The sequence below is a fragment of the Dendropsophus ebraccatus genome, chromosome 2, assembly GCF_027789765.1.
Source record: "Dendropsophus ebraccatus isolate aDenEbr1 chromosome 2, aDenEbr1.pat, whole genome shotgun sequence".
NCBI classification, from domain to species: Eukaryota; Metazoa; Chordata; class Amphibia; order Anura; family Hylidae; genus Dendropsophus; species Dendropsophus ebraccatus.
In genome coordinates, this window is record NC_091455.1 from 41167948 (window position 1) to 41188531 (window position 20584).

The window sequence follows — 20584 nt, forward strand, 5'->3', positions numbered from 1 at the left end:
GATACAGCCAATGACTATATCCATGATTTCCACATAGCCTTAGGGCTTTATCCAACTTCAGCAGCCACCGCTAATCAAATGCCGAAAGTTCGGATTCGGATCGACTCGAGCATGCTCCAGGTTCGCTTATCTCTAGTATAGAACCAATACTTGACAAAACAGACAGGTTAGAGATGAATGAATAAACACAAACAAATATAATACATTGCTATGAAACACCGCAGCCTTTCCTTTGTATGAATAAAATCCTACATTGGAAGCAATTCGAAATCTCAATGTACGTTACTGTCAAAAATTGACAACGAAAAAGGTCAAAATTCAGCGAATCCCTGAGTTTATCCGCTTTAATAATAATAATAAAAATGATAATAATACACACAATAAAAATGTTGAGATTAGTCAAACAATCCAAACACTTTGGCAACAATAATCTATATGTTGATGAGCCGTTTAATGAAACAAACGCTTTTGTTCTCCCAAAAATGACGGGCGTTTGAAGATGAGAAAATAGCTTGAAAGTGAATATCTGCAGCCAAAAATTAATGCATGAATATAAATCCTCTGTCAAGTTAATTACATATTATCTAGATAACTGCTATCTGCAAGCGGCACTGTGACTTGTTAGCGATGAAATGTGAAAAGACTTCAGAATTACATGGAGGAGATTAACTCCTAAACTGCACTTAGCCGCCGTTAGAGGAAAAATACTTGTTAACTCAAGTTCTCGATAAGTCGGGAATCGGCTGTGATAATGGACATTGTATTATATTGCAGTTGGCGTGTAGACAACTCTTCTTTTTGTGCATTTGCTTTATAAATGTAATTGTATTTCGACAGATAGGATATATTGACTCGGAGTACAAATTAAAACTGCATTTGATATTCCCAGATCTCACGCATTATCCCAATATGGCCTCAAATTTCTCATTTCCTATTTGCATTGAAACTAAAGTTTCAGTACTTCTTCCGGCTAAGACGGCTCAAATGTATCTGATGAACCAACAAACATTAGATTTACTACAACAGATATGTTACAAGCATAGATCAGGTGTGTCCCTGGGTGACCTGATGAAAATGAATTTAGACCATTTAAATAAATGACAATAATGCTTTAGGCTATGTTCCCACTACGTATAGAGACCGGCCGGATGATCTTTCGGCCGCAGGGTTCTGATGCGGGCGCATCAGCGCGCGCCCGCATCAGAACCTCCCATAGCACACAGTGAAGCAAGAGGCCGGAGCCGCTTGCTTCACTGTGTGAACTGACAGGTCTTTCTGCGGCCGGAATTCACTGAATTCCGGCCGCAGAAAACTGACATGTAAGTTGTTTGCGGCGGCGTATGGGATCCCGGCTGGAGCGTGTACGATGTGTGTACGCTCCGGCCGGGATCCCATAGCTGTGTTCCGCTTCACCTATGTGTGAGATAGGCTTAAGCGATCGCAAAACGATGTATCGTTCCGTCTCAACGCTGATCGTTATAAAAAACACATTGTTCATTCAAAATTATTAATCATCGGGTAAATTAAGGACCATTACCCTGCCTACAAAACAGGTGCAAGACCTGCATAGCTACATAGTTATCCAAACCACTGAAAGTGACAGTCCCACAGACACAGGAGATACACAGAATCAAGGGAACATTTTCCTGTAGATCCTCCAATGTAGTGTATCTGATTATTTGTGTGCAATGCCCCACTACAGGCCTCCATGTGGGGGAAACAGGGCAGAGACTTAGCGGCCTATTCCACGGAGCGATGATTACACTGGCCAACAAATTTTCAAAAGTTGTTTGGTTCCGAAATAAAATTATCCATTTCTTAATAATGTTTATGTGCTGAATTCAAATATCACAAGGAAAAATGTTAATTGGCTCTAGTTTCTATCATATTGAAGAGTTCTCATGTTACTGTTTTGTGAATTGTATAGAATACAGTATAATAGCCGACAGAATTATTACTTCTGCAATCATAAGGAAGCAAGTTTACTGTTCATAAACTTTTGTAATATATTCATAGGAAACTTAGTTCTATCAGATATCAACTACAATTTACAGGCAGATCCAAGAATTTTTACAAATTAATTCATACATGGGATTGTCTCTGATAACTGTCCAACAGTAATCTGCAAGCATTGATGGGTTACATTGAGGCTAGGTTCACACTGCGTTTTTGCAATCCGATTTTTTGCAAAAATTATAAAAAAAAGGATGCATTCGTGTGCATCTGTTTTGATCCATTTTTCCATTGACGTCCATTGTAGAAAAAAAACAAAAACGGATCCGTTTTTTTTTAACGGACACAAAAACGTAGCTGACACTACTTTTGTGTCCGTAAAATAAAACGGATCCGTTTTGATCAGTTTTTTTTTTTATAATGGAAGTCAATGGAAGAACGGATGCACACAAATGCATACCATTTTTTTTCATCCGTTTTTTGCAGAAAACAGATTTTAAAAACGCAGTGTGAACCTAGCCTTACCCTGATACCTTTTTTCCATATTGGTCATTCTAAGATGATGCAATATACCAGTTGATGATGCAATGCTGATGATGCTAACTTTTCCCAGTATTGTATCACAGGCTGTGAGAAATATAGAAAGTACGTCTATATCTTGAAAATTAGAGCCAATTTCAAAATTTGAACATCATTTTCGATCTCAGCACCCCAAAATTAGTTAAGATCAACTGTTTTCATGTCGGAACCTTTTTGGCCGTTGACCAGTGTTATCAGAGATTAGAAATTCAGAGATTATCGATTATTAGAGAGAACGATCAACCGATGATCGTGTCATTGGCTGATCGTTCATTTAGGTTCAAACCTAAAATAATCGGTCGCCAGCCGCATGTTGCTGCATGGAATAGTGATGCGCGGTGGGAAACCGATGATTTCATAAGCACCATACATTACCTAACCATGTTGCAGGGCTTCTCCTGCGCTCCTCTTCCTCTAGTTCCCGCGTGCAGCAGCAGCTTAGGTGCGGCCTGTTAGTTGACAGGCCGCTCAGCCAATCACTGGCCAGGACCGCTGCTGCCAGTGATTGGCTAAGCAGTCTGTCAGCTCAGACAGGCCCTACCGAAGCTGCTGCTGCGCGTGGGACCGTGAGGGAAAAGAGTGCAGGAGAAGCCCTACAACATGGTTAGGTAATGTATGATGTTTAAACAAGGGCTGCAAGGACATCGGTATCGATGTCCCTGCAGCCCTCGCTAAACGATTATCGGGCCGTGGAACAGGCCCAGTAAACGATCTAGCAGATCGGCGCTCATTTACATTATTGATCGGGCCCTGGTCAGCCCGTAAAATAGGATCCTTAGTCAAGGAATAAACTCGCACCAATTTAATACTAATAACAGCAGGGTAGATCTCCCAGTGGCCACACATTTCTCCAGAGAGGGACATACATTTGAAGACCTGCAGGTTACGGTCTTACCGGGACATTTTGGGGCTGCGTTCACACAATGTAGATTTCAGTCAGTATATTTCAGTCAGTATTGCAACCAAAACCAGGAGTGGACTAAAAACACAGAAAGGATCTGTTCACACAATGTTGAAATTGAGTGGATGGCCGCCATATAACAGTAAATAACGGCCATTATTTCAATATAACAGCCGTTGTTCTAAAATAACAGCAAATATTTGAAATGGCGGCCAACCACTCAATTTCATCATTGTGTGAACAGAGCCTTTCTGTGTTTTTAATCCACTCCTGGTTTTGGTTGCAATACTGACTGAAATATACATATACTGACTGAAATATACGTAGTGTGAACGCAGCCTAAGACATAAAGGTAAAGAATAGAGATGAGTGAACCTGGAGCATGCTCGAGTCCATCCGAACCCGAGCGTTCGGCATTTGATTAGCTGGGGCTGCTGAAGTTGGATAAAGCTCTAAGGCTATGTGGAAATCATGGATATAGTCATTGGCTGTATCCATGTTTACAGACAACCTTAGAGCTTTATCCAAGTTCAGCAGCCGCCACTAATCAAATACCGAATGTTTGGGTTCGGATCGACTCGAACCTGAACCCGGTTCGCTCACCTCTAGTAAAGAAAGAAATGGGAATATAAAGTAATACTAATACAAAAATGTCAAACTTTGTACCATGGGCTCAATATTCATGCCAGCTTCATGTCGGCCTATGTGTGACCTGTTCTGGCTATGAAGGACATTCATTACGATTTGATAGCAAACAGATAGCAGCAAGAATTTAGCATCCTCGCAAGGTTTAGTTTATTGACCTGTTGTAAACAGCAGACCATTCTTTTCTGTGTATATTGCATTTTTTAATTTTTAAAATTTACTACATTTTAATATTTTTAAAATTCACAAAATAAAATGTGTTTGATATATACATGGTGTTGTAAAATCGCAAGAGAAAATGGTGTTCTAACGCTGTGGACGATATACAAGAGAACAAAAAATCTCATAAAGAAGATCACGGGTAGTCGTCTTCATCTCCGAAATGAAACTGGATTACATAGAGCTTGTACAGAATATGTATTAGTATGATACAACCCAGAATCCTCAATGTTGCAGGTGTCACCGAGGGCTGATCAGAATATAGACTGTTACATTAACTTATGTGAAATGAACAATTTCAGGATAAGTGTTCTGTTCAGTTCTTCTGGGGTTTAATATCCTCTTTAGAATTCATGGTTGATGCTGATAACAGCTCGCTCCCTGACTAAAGTAATCTGGAGACATTAAAAACAAAGAGCTACTGTGAGCACTATTAAACTAATTGTATTTTATAATTACCAAAGTTTCCATTATTTAAAATGAAGCAGCATTTTCTTTAGAAGAACAAATAGGTTCACATGCGATGCAAAGCACAATAGCTGCAAAAGGACAAGTAACACAAACATGAGTCTGATGCATCTTATTATTAAGGCAGCTTGATTACAGTTTAGAATACTGAACGTTCAAGCATTCACATGTATTTACTGGGAAACTTGAATAGAAATGATATTTTATGCTGAATACTTATCCACATTTAATTTTCTTCCTGACATTTTTTTTTTTTTTTTACAATTTCCATTTCTTAAAGGGGTACTTCAGAGATTTTTTCCCCAAATCAACTGTTGTCAGAGTTATACAGATTTTTAAATTACTTCTATTAAAAAACTAAAGTCTTCTAGTACTTATCAGCTGCTGTATGTCCTGCAGGAAGTGATATATTCTTTCCAGTCTGACACAGGGTTCTAGTGCCGGCCGCCCTCTGCCGCATCATCATTTTCTCAGCCACGATTGGCTGAGCACAGTTATGCTTAGAGTTGAGCACACATAGGGGGGCATTTATTAAGTCCAGCATTTTTTACGACGGACTTAAAAATGCCCCCGCAGCTCCGGCGCTACGGAGATTTATGTAGAGGCAGACTGCCTCTACATAAATCCTGTGCGTGCCGGTGCGCACCGCCGAAAACCTACGCCAGCTGAGGACTGGAGTAGGTTTTCGACGTATATTTGGGCGGAACGGATGGTAAATCGCGAGGACTCTGAGTCCGCGCCCTCCGTTCCGCCCACTACACGCCCCCTTTACGCCCCCCTGGCGTACTCGGCGGAAAGTGCCGATTTGCGAATATTTTATTCGCAAATCGGCCATTTGCGTATAAAATAATACGCAAATCGGCACTTTCCGCCGAAAATCATCCGTTCGCCGGATGATACATGTGGCCCATAGAGTTGAACCCGAGCTTGCAGCATTTGAATAGTGGTGGCCGCTGTAATTGGATGCAGCCCTAAGAAGACCTGGAAAACATGGCTCCAACCTATGGCCAATGTCTGTGTCCATGTTTTCAGCCACCGGTTATCAAATGCCCCATGCTCGGGTTTGGACGAACCTTAAAGTGCTCAAAGTTTGCTCAACTCTAGTCTTTATATTGTACAATGGAAATGAGAATGGAGCGGACAGGTGACAAGAATAATGAAACAGGACAAATAATAGGAAAAAAGGTAGAGAGAGGAAAGGAGGAGGCTAAGGTATCTAAAGAGTTTTTAGAGAGGTATACAGACAAGTGGTCATATCTTGAAGGTCAGAAGAAGAAGGAGGCTAGTCACTTGATAATGTTTTACCATAATGTACTTGCTATCCACCAGGGAATTACAAAATAAGCCATGATCGGAGTCATTGAACTAATGCGGAGGTAGACCGCCTTGCGGTATACGATGTGTAGGTGGACACATATAAGTCATTTTATATTATTACAAGTGTCACTGGCCCCTTAAAAGTTTCACTGAACTATGTTTTTTATTACTTATGATAAAGGATATTGTCTGGAACAAGTAGAGTGGCTTAGACGGTGGATATATTTTTAAAGATAGCAGAAAAGGCCACTGAAACGAGGCATCTCTTGCTTTGCTTTTCATACTTGCCCTACTATTTCAACACAAACTTCACTATTGTCATAGAAAAAGATGCTGTTCTAGCTGTTCCATTGAAATAGGACGACATTTTCTTAACGAAAAAACTAAAGCCGTAGTATGTCAACTATCGCTATAAGTGTCATTTTATCTACAGGGAAGAAGCAGACTTTTTGTAAAGAATCAATTTTCTTGTTGAAGTAGAAAGAAAATGTGAGCTTACATATCACCAAAATACATTCTGTACAGTATCCTCTAAATTGCACTTGTAGTTTACAAAGATTTATAGTGGCTTAATCCGCACAAAAGAAAATGATAAGAACCTTTCTTGTGCCTTTAGATGTGACTTGTTTCTAAAGGATGACTAAATGGTGGGGCGAGAAACCCATTTATTTTAGAGAACAAGGTCTCAAGTGTTTTCACAGGATTCTAGGAAAAAGTTATTCTCTTTATTGAAGTTTATGACGACAATCTGCACTTTTCTACTAGTTGACTTGGGTAGAGATTGGAATTGATGCCCCACTTTCGATACTTGAAATTTATTGGATATACAGAGGTTGAGGGAGTTTCTTTACAATAATGATGGTAGATACAAACTTTGCTAATTTCCACATTGGAGACGTAAAGCACCAAGAAGAAGCAGCATTGACTACAGATGTGCTACGTTCCTGTGGTAGAGACTGACATGTGTTCCTGCCAATTAGCCCCCAGTCTCTCAGGTGTTTCCTTCTGGGATCAAGGGGGCCAGTCCAATAAGCTTTTGGACCGGACCTCTGACTCACTATATAGTGTTTGCCGGTCTGATCCTCCTTGTCAGTTATTGATCTTGTCCCTGTCTGCTATTTGCTATTGCTCTTCTTTGATCCTCATGACTCTTGCCTTGTTTCTCTGACCTTCCTTGTTTGCTGCCAGCCCTGGCCTTTTTGCCTGTTCTTTGACTTCACTGTTTGGAACATTTTTTTTTAACTGTCTGGATTGATCATTCTCCTTTATTGTGTTGTGCATCTTGTCTGTGTTTTGTGTTACACTAGGGACTGTCGCCCAGTTGCTTGCTGACGTTTAGGTCAGGTTGTGGCAAGTAGGCAGGGACAGTGGTCGGGTCTAAGTCTAAGGTCTAAGGTCCGTGTCTCTTCTTTTTATCTTTTTGTGACACCAGTCGTGACATTTATACAGTCTATTCTGTTTTGTCAATTAAAAAGAAACCCCTGACACCAGTATGAACATGGCCTAAGACTCTGCTTGTTGCAGAATCAATGGAGAATATATTGTTGTGTGAACCGAGTCTTAGGATAAGGCAGCAAAAATTAAATACAGCAGCCGGTTGCTAGATTTAGGCTGTTAGGCAACAAGTCATAATCATAGTATCAGTATGTCTGGAATCATGTGGGTGCTTAGGTGGGTACACCAGGATTCTCATATTTCGCAGAATTTAATTGCCCATCCTTTAAATATATTAATGTCATATTGAGTTTATGTCATATGGGTTCAAATGAGTTGCAACCAAGCAGATCTAGGCGAAGCCTTGGGAAACTTTCATTAGTGAAGAGTAAGTGTGAATGAATATAGTCACTAAACATACTATTGAATTTTAATGTGATTGTGATTGAATATGAAGAATTTGATCATCTGTGTTTAAATTCAGTAGCAGACCTTCTAAGGTGGCCATTAATTTCTCTTTATAGCATGGGAAAAATCATTGCTCTGCAAGTTATATCTGTGGATCAGTCACTGCTGCATATGATCTATTGGAAGAAAACCTTTCAAAATGTGTCTCAGCCTTTTAAAGAGCTGGTCCTTATCACTTGAGCAATTGCAGGATGACTGATGGCTTACTTCTTCTTTCGAGCAGTAGACTTAGGTGTCCACTGTGAAGAATTACTTTTTCTACTACCAGATACTACCTCATGTACAGAGTAATTTAACCTGAGGAAATGCTCAGTTCAAGCACAAGACGTGTCGTTTTATTCTGACAGTAAAGCTAGAAATCTTCTGCAAAAGAATTGATTTCGGAACTTTTTTGGAGGGGTGGCAGCAGTTGAACTTTTCCATGTATACAAGAAAGTAACTCAAGGCACTTTTAGGTCTATGATCTACAACAAATAAAAACATGGTTTCTTCAAGGGGTTATCCAGAGGGCAGAAAAGGTCCTACCTTTTGTGCTTTCCGGTGCTCCACTTCCTCTGTCTGCCCGTCTGTGCTGATAACTTTTGCAGATGATTGGGGGGTGGGAGCACATTGTGGGCGCTGTTGGCACTGTGGGCAGGGTGAAACCACACCGGCACGTAATCTCTTATAGCTGCCTGAAGTCACCCCAACATCAGTAACATTGGGCAGCTATTGATCGCTGCCTACAGCATGCACCCAACCCCCTATCATCTGCAGATGTACCAGCGCAGAAGTGGAGGTGGATGAAGTGGAGTGCTGGAAAACAGAAGAGATAGAACCTTTCCTGCTGTCTAGATAACCCCTTTAACAGTCAAACTATCTTACCTTTGTATAAAGTGATCCTACATAATAGATACAAAATGGGGTTTCAACCTGGGGTTGGAAACACAAGGGGGGAGATTTATCAAACATAGTGTGAAGTGAACTGTCTCAGTTGCCCCTAGCAACCAATCAGATTCCACTTTTCATTTCTCACAGACTCTTTGGAAAATGAAAGGTGGAATCTAAATGGTTGCTAGGGGCAATCGTTTGATGAGTCTTCCCCAAGGGACTTAATAGGGGTGGGTTAAACTCCTTTTTCTAAAATCCCTACTAATCCCCCTTCCTAACTACCCCTAGCTGTTCCTAGAATCCAACCTCAGCCACTGATTTCCTGAGTGGGCCATCACCTATAGACCTTAAAAAAGCACCCTACGGAAACAGGAGGAAAGGCCTGAGGACAGTCAGAGAGCAAGCGAAGTAAAGGAGGCTTTACTTAACCCACACCTTCCTGAACATTTTATAAAAAATAATGTAACACTGGAGAACCTTTATGGCACATAACCATTGTAGTCCTTTATACAGTAGGTCCTCATTTGCAATGCTTTGTGCCTCATTTCATAAACCTGAGGCAAATCACTTAATTTCTTTATGTGCCTTATATAATAGTAAGGATTAGAGAAGAGTGCATGCTCGGGTCCAATCATGTTGGGGCCCAATCGTTCGGTAGAGATGATCGAACATCGGAAAATCTTAGGTTCTATAGAACTCGAACCTTGTTGAACCTTCCACATTTGATTCCCCATGCCTTCCTGGTCCGTGGGGAAGGAGGAGACAGCCCTGGTACCGCCTGGAATTCCGGGATTCAGCCTAGGTAATAGGTAATTCCAGGTGGTACCCGGGCTGTCTCCTCTTTTCCCACGGACCAGGAAGGCACCGGGAATCAAATATGGCAGGTTCGACAAGGTTCGAGTTCTATAGAACCTAAGATTTTCCAATGTTCGTTCATCTCTATCGTTCGGCAGTTGAATACAGGTGACTTAAGAAGGTGGATGCAGCCCTAGGGAGTTAGGGAAAACGTGGATTTCTGGATTCCCTAGGCCTGCATCTAACTTCTTCAGCCCCCTGTATTCTATTGCCAATCGACTGGTCTCGAACATGCTAAAGTTACACTCATCTCTATTAAGGATATATTCATATGGAGTTTTTTTTTATTTTTTTTTAGGTAAAGCACATTTACAGTATTTTACATGTTTCACCTGTAAAAATCACATGGCCAATTACCGCATCAGAAAAACCATATGTGACTGCCCTTCTATGATAAAACATTACCCAGCTGCCAAGCCTTTAGAGGAAATATTGTTGCCAACTGCCTTAAAAGTAAGTATAACAAAAATGTTTATTTTAACACATTGAGCCACTTTGAAGTGATTTTTATCGTTTTATTGTAAAGCGCAAAAACAGATCAATGAAACAAAGTTACTATACCGTTTCAGGAAACAAATGAAATATTTTATATATGAGAACTGTTGAAGGAAAGGGGCAGTAAAAAAAAGTCAGAAATAAAGGGGGGGGGATAATAGCTTGAAGAGTAACTTGAGGTCAGAGACAAGTAGTATGTTTGCTGGAGGACTTGAAAACAAAAATGAAGTCTCAAAAGATAAAAGAAGGCATCCTTGTGCTCTTAGTCATGGGCAATTACCTCTTCTCTGTAGAAACTGCATGTAATTTTTAGGAAATTTGGAAAACCACTTTAGAAAACATAATCACTTCTACTCTTTAATGGTGCCCCCACTGTGTACTGCATTGTGTGAATAGCGGGGCTTGCTGTAGGAGTACTGCAAAATAATATCTTCATCATGTGAAAACGCATTCCCTAAACAGCTTCGTTTTCTAGTCTCCAAACGCTAAAGAATTATCCGAAGAGATACCAAATGTGTGAAGTTAGGACATCTACATCTATCGTTCAGATCCAACGAATTAGGAACAACAATAATTGTAAATGAACAGAACTTAAATTAATCTTTCTAATATATATTTTTTTAAAAACAACAAATGTGTTTTACGTGTGAAGAAAAATCCCTACAAATTTCATTATACAGTTGTCATAAAATTGCTTATTGATTATCTAAACAGATTTTGAGCCCCCTGCTTTAGTACTTTTCTTTATTCAGGTGACAAAAGAATATAATGAACTACAATAATAGCTAGTAATCTGTATAGAATAGAACTATACACTATTAACTTTACATATAGCAAAAACATAAACTTTACAACCTCACATTAACTTTACATATAGCAAAAACATAAACTTTACAACCTCACATTCAGATAAAATAAGTTTAATTTTGATTCCTTAAAGAGTACCTCTCATGAAAATCAACTTTTGACATGTCATCTGATCACAGTGGGTTTCACTGCTAAGACCTTCTGTGATCAGGATGTATAACCGGGCATAATCCACTCCCTGGCTGAATCTCCATAATGGCCAATTCCGACAATATCTATGAGGCTATATTGTTAGAATTAGTGGCTGGATGGGGAGTGAATGGCACAGCTTCCGCGCTGTCTCTCTATCTCTTGATCATGGTGGGTCTCAGCAATGAGACCCACTGTGATCAATGACTTTTGACATGCCTAATGACAAGTCAAAAGTTGTTGTTCATGACAGGTACTCTTTAAAGGGGGTTTTCTCTCAAAACTTTTGTCGATGACCTATTAGGTCATAAATAGTGAGACAAAAAATAGGCGTAGTATGGTCTATGTGGGGGGAATGTAACGTAGCTTACAATTTCGGGACAAGATAAGACATATAATAAAAGATGGTATAAAAAAAGAAACAGAAATGTCACCAATGGTTTATTTACTTGGATAAAAGATACAAATATTTCCACAGTACATTATATTTTCACTTAAAATATTGTTTTGGCTGCATATTCTGCAGAGCTGAAGGGCCCAACCCCGAGCAGGCCAGCCGTTGCTATGTGCGACCAGCGCGGTCGCACAGGGCTCTGGCCGCCGGCCTGTCAGTGGGGAGCACCATGGATGGGTAATCTACTTACCCATCCATGGCGCCCCCTGCAGGGCCCCCCTCGCCCGCTGGTGTGCTGTACATTGTAGCTATGAGCGCTCGTAACGAGCGCTCATATCTACCTTCAGCAGCAGTACTGACAGAGAGAGAGCCATTGACTCTCTCCCTGTCAGTCACTCTTGTGGCCGCACTTCCTGGTGTCGGCGCCCGACGTCAGTGGAACGCCGGCGCCAGGGTAAGATGAGAGCGGCCTCTTGTGACCGCTGAAGTGCGGCCACAAGAGTGAAGAGAAGAGGAACGCGTGGACCCAGGCGAGTAAAAGTGTTTTTTTTATGTTATATGGGAGGGAGGGGGAGGGGGGCTCTATATACTATTGGAGGGAGAGCACAGGGGGGCTATATACTATTGAGGGAGCACATGGGGGGCTATATACTGTTGAGGGAGCACACAGGGGGCTATATACTGTTGAGGGAGCACACAGGGGGCTATATACTATTGAGGGAGCACATGGGGGGCTATATACTGTTGAGGGGGCACACAGGGGGGCTATATACTATTGAGGGAGAGCACAGGGGGGGCTATATACTATTGGGGAAGAGCACAAGGGAGCTATATACTATTGGGGTAGAGCACAGGGGGGCTATATACTGTTGAGGGAGCGCACAGGGGGCTATATACTGTTGAGGGAGCGCACAGGGGGCTATATACTGTTGAGGGAGCACACAGGGGGACTATATACTGTTGAGGGAGCGCACAGGGGGACTATATACTGTTGAGGGAGCGCACAGGGGGGCTATATACTGTTGAGGGAGCGCACAGTGGGATATATACTATAGGGGGAGAGAGCACAGATGGGCTATATACTACTGGGGAGTGCACAAAGGGGCTATATACTACTGGGCAGAGTGCACAGGGGGCTATATACTACTGGGTAGAGTGCACAGGGTGGCTATATACTACTGGGGGAGCGCACAGGAAGGCTGTATATAACTGGGGGAGCACACAGGGGTCTATTTACCACAGGGAGACCTTAAAACTATGGGGGCACAGAGGGGTGTAACTACTATATATGGGCACAGAGGGGTGTAACTACTATATAGGGGTACAGAGGAGTGTAACTACTATATAGAGGTACAAGGGAACTAACTACTGTATGTGTTGGAGCTTGAAATATTTGTCTGGCAGATTCTGGAGAGAGGATTCACAGCTTTATACTGTTTAGGGAGTGCACAGGGGGCTATATACTACTGGGGAGAGTGCACAGGGGTTCTATATACTACTGGGAAGAGTGCACAGGGGTTCTATATACTACTGGGGGAGCGCACAGGAGGGCTGTATATAACTGGGGGAGCACACAGGGGTCTATATACCACAGGGACACCTTAAAACTATGGGGGCACAGAGGGGCGTAACTACTATATAGGGACACAGAGGGGTGTAACTACTATATAGGGGTACAAGGGAACTAACTACTGTATGTGTTGGAGCCTGAAATATTTGTCTGGCAGATTCTGAAAAGAGGATTCACAGCCGGGGGAGACATAATGGTGGCCCACGCTGGATGGAGCGAAAAAGAAAAGGTGACAGATTCTGATTCTGAGAAGACGCCCCCTGTGAGTCACTGGAGGTAACTGCATTCTGTTACAGGCTTGTAGTGATGGGGGTCATGGTGTGACGATATTATGTAATGGTATCATTGGTGATATCTTTCTGTTTTGTTCAGTGCGGTTTTCATGTAATATGTAATCACTGTATGGTGGAAATAGTGTTATAATGTAACTACTGTATGTATTGGGGCTCTTAATACAGTGTGGGGGCAAATTCAGTACATTATACTGTGTAAGGAGCTCCGATTCTGATAACCCTGGGGTGGAGGGGGTGCGCCGAAAGGGAAGAGGAGGGGGGCACTCTTGAGGGCTGTGCACTATGCCCATCAATGTATTACGGCCCTAGGCCCGACAAGCTAAACATTTAAAAATATATATATATGTTATTTAGCGAACTTGCCTCCTTCTCCTCATATGCTGATCTTGTTGACAGCTCATTGTCTAGGTTACCGCTTGTCTATGTTTACTGGTTGTCTTAGGTTGTCTAGGTTTACTCTTCTGTAAAAGCAGTGGTCTGGCTGGTGTTTATATAGCTTAAGGGTACGTTCACACGAGTTTTGCAGCGAGATCCGCTATGAGTCAAGGTCCTGGCAGGTCTCTGTCAATACATACTCGCAGCTGTCTTTTAGACCGCTGTGAGTATGTAATGCAGCCACCCCCTTAACCCCTTCGGCTCCCGCACTGTCTGTTTGTACATTACCTCTCTCCTTGCTTCAGGGGGTCCCGGCTTCCTACTGTGGCTGCCGCTGGGAAACACACTGATTGGCTGGATGGCAGAGCAGGACGCCGGGACCCCGTGAAGCAAGGAAAGAGGTAATGTATAAACAGACAGTGCGGAAGCCGAAGGGGTTAAGGAGGTGGCTGCACTACATACTCACAGTGGTTTTTCATACCGCTGCAAGTATGTATTGATAGAGACCTGCCAGGACCCGGATCTCGCTGCTAAACTCGCAGCGAGATTTCCGCTGCGAGTCGGTACTTGTGAACGTACCTTTAATGTAGATCTATAGAACAATAGTGTATATACAGTATACTGATAATATACAGTATATAAATATGTTTACAAAAAAAAGAAAAACAGACCACTGTTTTAAGAGCAGAGTTGTGGTTGGTAACCTAGACAACAATGAGAGGGAAAAAGCAACATATCAGGAGAAGGAGGCAAGTTTGCTAAATTAAAGCGAACATACCATCAGGTACACCAACAAAGGCGGAAGACTCTGCACTACTGGACCCAGGTTAGGTAAATCACCCAGACACTGTTACATAAGCTACAACAGTGCTTGCATCCAATAGTCAAAAGAATCTAAACACCAGGCCCAGGTGCATAACATTACCATTATCCACATTAAACTTAGTTTACCATTTCTCTTCATCAGATCTCGCTGTAGCATGATATTTGTTGGGCCTGAAGGTTTCTGTTTTTAGTTAGAAGCCTTAATAAAAGATTCTGTCAAAATTGTCAGACAAAATAGCGTAGCCTGCCGAGCTGGTAATATGCCAGACATCATGCTAGAAACCTCATGGACCCCATTATTGTCAGTGAGGTCTATTATGCACCATTAGAGTCCAGCAGATACTGCATCTGGTCTCACAGTTATTTTCGTCATTCTGCTCTTAAGACATGTTGAGAACATACGACTCTTTATGTTCTTTCTTGAGCAATGCAGCAACGTTTATTCCAAGACAGAATCAGAACTTCCCATAGCATACAATGAAGCAAGTGGCCGGAGAAAGTGGCCGGAGCCGCTCGCTTCATTGTGTGAACTCACATAGGTTTCTACGGCCGCAATTCACTCAATTACGGCCGCAGAAAACTGACATGTCAGTTCTTTGCGGCGCCGCATAGGATCCTGGCCGGAGCATATACTATGTGTATATGCTACGGCCGGGATCCCATAGAGGAACAGGCTGTGTTCCACACCGTACAAAGTAGGGCCCGGCCTTACTTTTACGTAGTGTGAACATAGCCTCAGACTGATAAAATCTTTTTAAGTCAGGTACACTGAAAGAGGCCATAAGGGTTTTCTTTGGTTCAAAAAACCTTTATATTTTGTTATACGCAAACAATCGTATTATAATTGGTTGTTACAAAAATCAGACCATGTTCACACAGTGCATGAACAATGGTCGTTATACTTAGTGGCGAACAATAGCTATTTTTATATGACAAGAATGGTCGTTGTTTTAATTGCAAACAACGACTATTTTTGTCATACAAAATATGTTGTGCGAACATAGCCTCAAAGTGGATTTTACAAAAGAAATAGTAATTTTCTTGTTATTAATTGCTAAACAACATATCACAATACTGTCTCCAAAAGCTCACTTGCATTTCTTTTATGGACCATAAACAGGGTGTGCAACGAACATCAGGCCCATGGAGGGTAAAATAACACAAATATACTGTAGGTATAAGAGTATCAATGTCACGTTTATTGTTTTCCAATACATAATTGTTAACTGCCCTGAGACCAGTGCCAATGGACAGAGAAGACTCCTTGAAAAAAATATGTGCTCTATGATTCTTCCCTATAGACAGTAAACTGCCATGATGGAGGAAGACAAAACCAGGCTAGGAACATAATAAAATATCTTTCTTTAAAGTGACTGTACCACCAGGCCCAGGCAGAAGCAGTGGAGGCGGGCTGACCCCCCCTTAGTGGGAGGAAACCCTAGCCCCTCTATGAAAGGGTTCCATTGATTCTAAAGGAGTCACGTAACGGAGGGACTGGAGTTTCTTCCCACTAAGGGTGACTGAGTCATTAAGTGAAGGTATATTTGATTATTTTCCAGGTCCTTTCTCGCCCTCCCGCTCCACGGTAAGTTACAGTCTGTGGAGAAGTGCAATAGCACACCGGTTCTTGCGAAACAACTCAAATGTACTTGTTCACTTGCACAGCTATTATAAGGTTAACCCTCACAGGCTTTGACCTCTTCTCTTGTTCCTTTTTTCAAGTTTATCTGATTTTGTTACAAGGCAGAGCAGAACAATGGAAATGACAACACATATGTGAATAGCACCTGATTGTTAAGAAGATGAAAGTTCAAAAAAACCCCCCTCCCCCCCCCAACCACCTTGAAATTCATGAAATCTAAAGTGTTACTCTTCTGGACCATATATTTTACTCAAACATTTCTTGACGTTTACTAGTTTTCTAATGAAGAGTCTACTTTGTATTCCATTCCATTTCCATTCCCACCCATCAAATCAATTTTTCCAGTCCAGTGCTGAAAGAAGAATGACCATGTTGAGGAAATATTACTCAACTAACTCCATATTGTATTTGCCCAAAGTTCTTTTAAGTCTTTCAAACCCAGAATATATATTTTTTAATTTACAGTAGTATCCTCCCTTGACCACACACTCTTTACCAGAGGAGTAGTTCGGACTCATGGAGTCTCATAACTGTATGGGCAATTCTGACTCCGGCCACAAATGAGACTGAAAGGGCAGGAATCCAATGGCTTAGCAGTGGCGTGATGTGCCTTTATTGTAGCTACTGTACACCGCTGCTCTTTACCATTAGTTCACAATCTATTATTTGGCCACCAATGGTTTAGGCAAAGATTGGCCATATGTTTTTTGTTTTTACAATAAATGGGAAGGATATTGTCTATGTGGGAAAGGAGCTCAACATTAATTTGGAATATATTTACTTTGTGTAGATCAGGAGTTTCAAACTCGCGGCCCTCGAGCTGTTGCAAAACTACAATTCCCACCATGCCTGGACAGCCAAAGCTTCGCTTTGCTTCGCTTTGGCTGTCCAGGCATGATGGGAATTGTAGTTTTTCAACAGCTGGAGGGCTGCGAGTTTGAGACCCCTGGTGTAGATATATATGTATTTATATATATCATTAAAAAGTAATAAAAACTGCACATACCGATTGTAGAAATCCTCTCGGTAGTAATCATAATCAAACTCATAAGTGCTGTGGAAAGAAAACAAAGAACAATAATGATCTGGTGCCTAAAATAATTACATTCATTGATGTCTGCTGAATGAACGTTGCAATTTAGCTCCATACTGAAAGGCATCATTTTCAGCCCATTTTCTGGAAGTGCACATAAGATTAGTTAAGTATGGTAATTTCGCATCCGTCTACAATGTCACATCAAACTACTTTACTATTATGGCTATAGAACACCATGTAATGATAGACCTTTCAGGCAGCATAGAAAAACATTTATAGAGGACAACAAATAATTTGCATATTGTATCAATTGTAAGCCGGGGCTGAATATTAATTGTGGTTGCGTTCTTCTCCTAGATACATATGCATAATGCGGCAAGGTTTAGTAAGTGTTTTAACCACATGCAGGCAGGAATATAAATTCTGAAAAAACTCAGGAAAGTATAACTTTTCACCTATTGTTCCCATTATTATTATTATTATTATTATTATTATTTATTTTTTATTATTATTGCCCTTGATATAGTCCCAGTATACGGTAAGGGCCATTTCATGCGGAGTAAAACTGGCTGAATACCGCCAGCCTCCGTGTCATACAGGCAGTCTATGGGAGGCTCGCTGGCCCTAATGTCATTAGTAAAATATACACTTATATAACGTCAAACAGCCAATGTTGTTCATTTAATAATAAAGTACAGTATATCAGCTTAATGACTACCATAAGACATATGAGGAGAGGATAGCCTTGCCCAGTTGAGCTTACAATCTACAAGGAGAAACAGTAGATAGAGGTGGTCAACAAAGTTATATTTATCTGTAATGAATAATTTGAGTAAATGGATACTCAGATGTTTTCTACTGGAACCTCACCAGTGAGAACATGGCTACCTGGGCATGGTGCCAAAATAAAAATATAAATTAAACGTGTATTACTTCTATCCCAACTGTCCACTTAGATAGGTCATTAACTCCTACAACCTAGATTGAGAAATGCTGAGCTACACTGATCAGAACAATGGGGGAATTTATTGTATATCGTTCTTAGTTATATGTCAACCCTTGTGTCCAACATCAGATTTATTGAGAGATGCATGCTTCTTGTGGCCAATATGAGTCTGCTGCATGGCTATAAGCCGGCGGAAAAGATATGTCAAAAGTTTTGATTATTCGGGATTTGAGTGTTCAGACCATGACTAATCAGGAGAAAAAGTCGGTAAAAGTTTGGGCGAGGCGTGTTTACCCCCAGCTTTCTGTCATTTTCCAACCTGGTTGGCCTCATGGATTTACAATATGAGGTTGTTGTATAACACAGATCTGGGAGAGAATACTCTACACTAAGACTTCTCCCTGCTTGTTCTCCTGATTGGTTGTGGTTTGAACACTCACATCACAAGAGTCCAACAGCACCAATGATCCTAGAAACTTCATAGTGGTAAATGCATGCTGGTAGTCTACAATCCAAAAAGTATCAGGCCAATGTATTAGAAATTTAAAAAGTCCTACATCATCTCTTGTTGCTATGAAAACTCTGAAGTTTATTGTGTACCCAGTACAATGCGACGTTATGGCAGCAAGAGGCCTTTTTTTTCATGACAGGTACTCTTTAATGGAAAACTCGTAGGTTCATGCATACAAACCTGTTAATAGGCTCTTACTTCTTCTTACCAACGCCGGTCCTCTGATACCTGTAAGTCCCACAGTTTTGGTGAAATTCAAAGCTATAAAATATGCAAATACACTCATTAGGAGCAATGGGGGTGATCCTCAACCCCCCAGAGCACTGTTCTGCCCAGCCGCCGGCTTAAATGCTCACACCTCCTGATACATATTCCAACCTACCTGCTTAAGCATATGCATAGGTAGGTATGAGCAACTGAGTCGGCTGGCAGGCCAAATGGTGCTCTGGGCACCGAAGAACACCCACCAGTGCTCCTAACAAGTTAACTTGCATGTTTTTATATGACTGAATTTCACCTAAACCGCAGGACTTCAGAAGTGGAAGTAAGTGGCTACCGGGAAGTAGGTTTGTATGCAGAAACCTACATATAGTTTTCCTTTAACTTTTGTTACTCATAAATACATAATGCAAGCCTCACAAAAGTATTTATTATATGAAAAAGTATAAAAAAGTCAATGACGTTTTCCACTTCCTAAACTAATAGTTATTGACATTGGAAACAATCGATTTATTAAAAGAAAATTAATGTTTACAGTACATTGAATGACTGTGAAATCTTTTCAAATTGAAATTTGCTTCAATCTTATCATAAAATCAGTTTTCACAGCAAGATGTTGAATTGAAAAAAAAATAAAATAAAATAAAGACTGAGGCTGATAAATGTTCCCATTTCATATCATTCTGGTATACTAGAGACAATCCCAGCATGTGAAAGAGAAAAAGCATTTTTGTTTAATTTTTATATTCTAGGCTGGGAATCGGCAAATTGGAATTATCTTCTTTCTGTATTGCCTGTACAGACTTTGCAGCAGCATAAGTGCGCTTTATGGCAGCTTTAATACATGAAAGTCAAAGGATGTCAAATGAACGATGTTGTGGATGGAGGAACTAAGGATGTTTTTTTTTTTTTTTTTTTTTCAATGCTCAGGTTGAATTCTATATGTGGAAACAGCCTTATGCAGTCTTTAAGAAATTAAAAGCCTATCCCACTACACAGGTTAATGTGTTTGGCTCCCTTCTTACTGTAATTAGGGCACCAGACAGCTGATCGGCAGGGGAGTTTTGATAGTAGTGATCTTACTGTATGCTACAGAGGACATGGTTATGGTTGCAGTGATATCTGGTTTAGCATATTATCTAGCTCCTTTTTTGCATACTGTAATTATTGTGTATTACTATCTATACTATTATACACATTTTGGCTTCCACAAGAAAATAAAATAATAATCCAGAATCATAAATTTGCTCTATTTTAGATCCTTCATGTTTTTTGCAACATTAGGACGATTTGCATGAACGTGTTCCATACTCTTAGTTCAGGAGTAATTATCTTTTCCTCCAGCTACAAGTGGCGACCTAATGTCCTATGCTGAGCACCACTTTAACAGGTTGTTACATAATGTTCTTTATGGGCCATTAATATTCCTATTAAAGTGATCACATTTTCCACTCTTTTGATCTTTTGTATTATAGAAGAAAAAAAAAATCTTCCACAGTCTTTTCCAAAGTCAGATTTCTCCTTGTTAATTAAGCTGCCCTTCTTATTCCTGTTTATGAGTATCCTTTCATAG

The 20584-nt window shown here is 40.9% G+C and overlaps 1 protein-coding gene across 5 annotated transcripts in view; it reads right to left on the reverse strand.

Annotated features, from left to right (window-relative positions):
• RALYL (RALY RNA binding protein like) overlaps positions 1-20584 on the reverse strand; it is a 492568-nt gene that overhangs the window by 48028 nt on the left and 423956 nt on the right. For 4 of the 5 annotated variants that reach the window (XM_069957428.1, XM_069957426.1, XM_069957427.1 and 1 more), the window contains one exon: positions 17306-17353. The exons of the other annotated variant lie outside the window; for it this stretch is intronic. In XM_069957428.1, coding sequence (XP_069813529.1) covers positions 17306-17353 — 48 coding nt within the window. The remainder of the gene's footprint in view (positions 1-17305; positions 17354-20584) is intronic. 5 annotated transcript variants of the gene reach the window in all.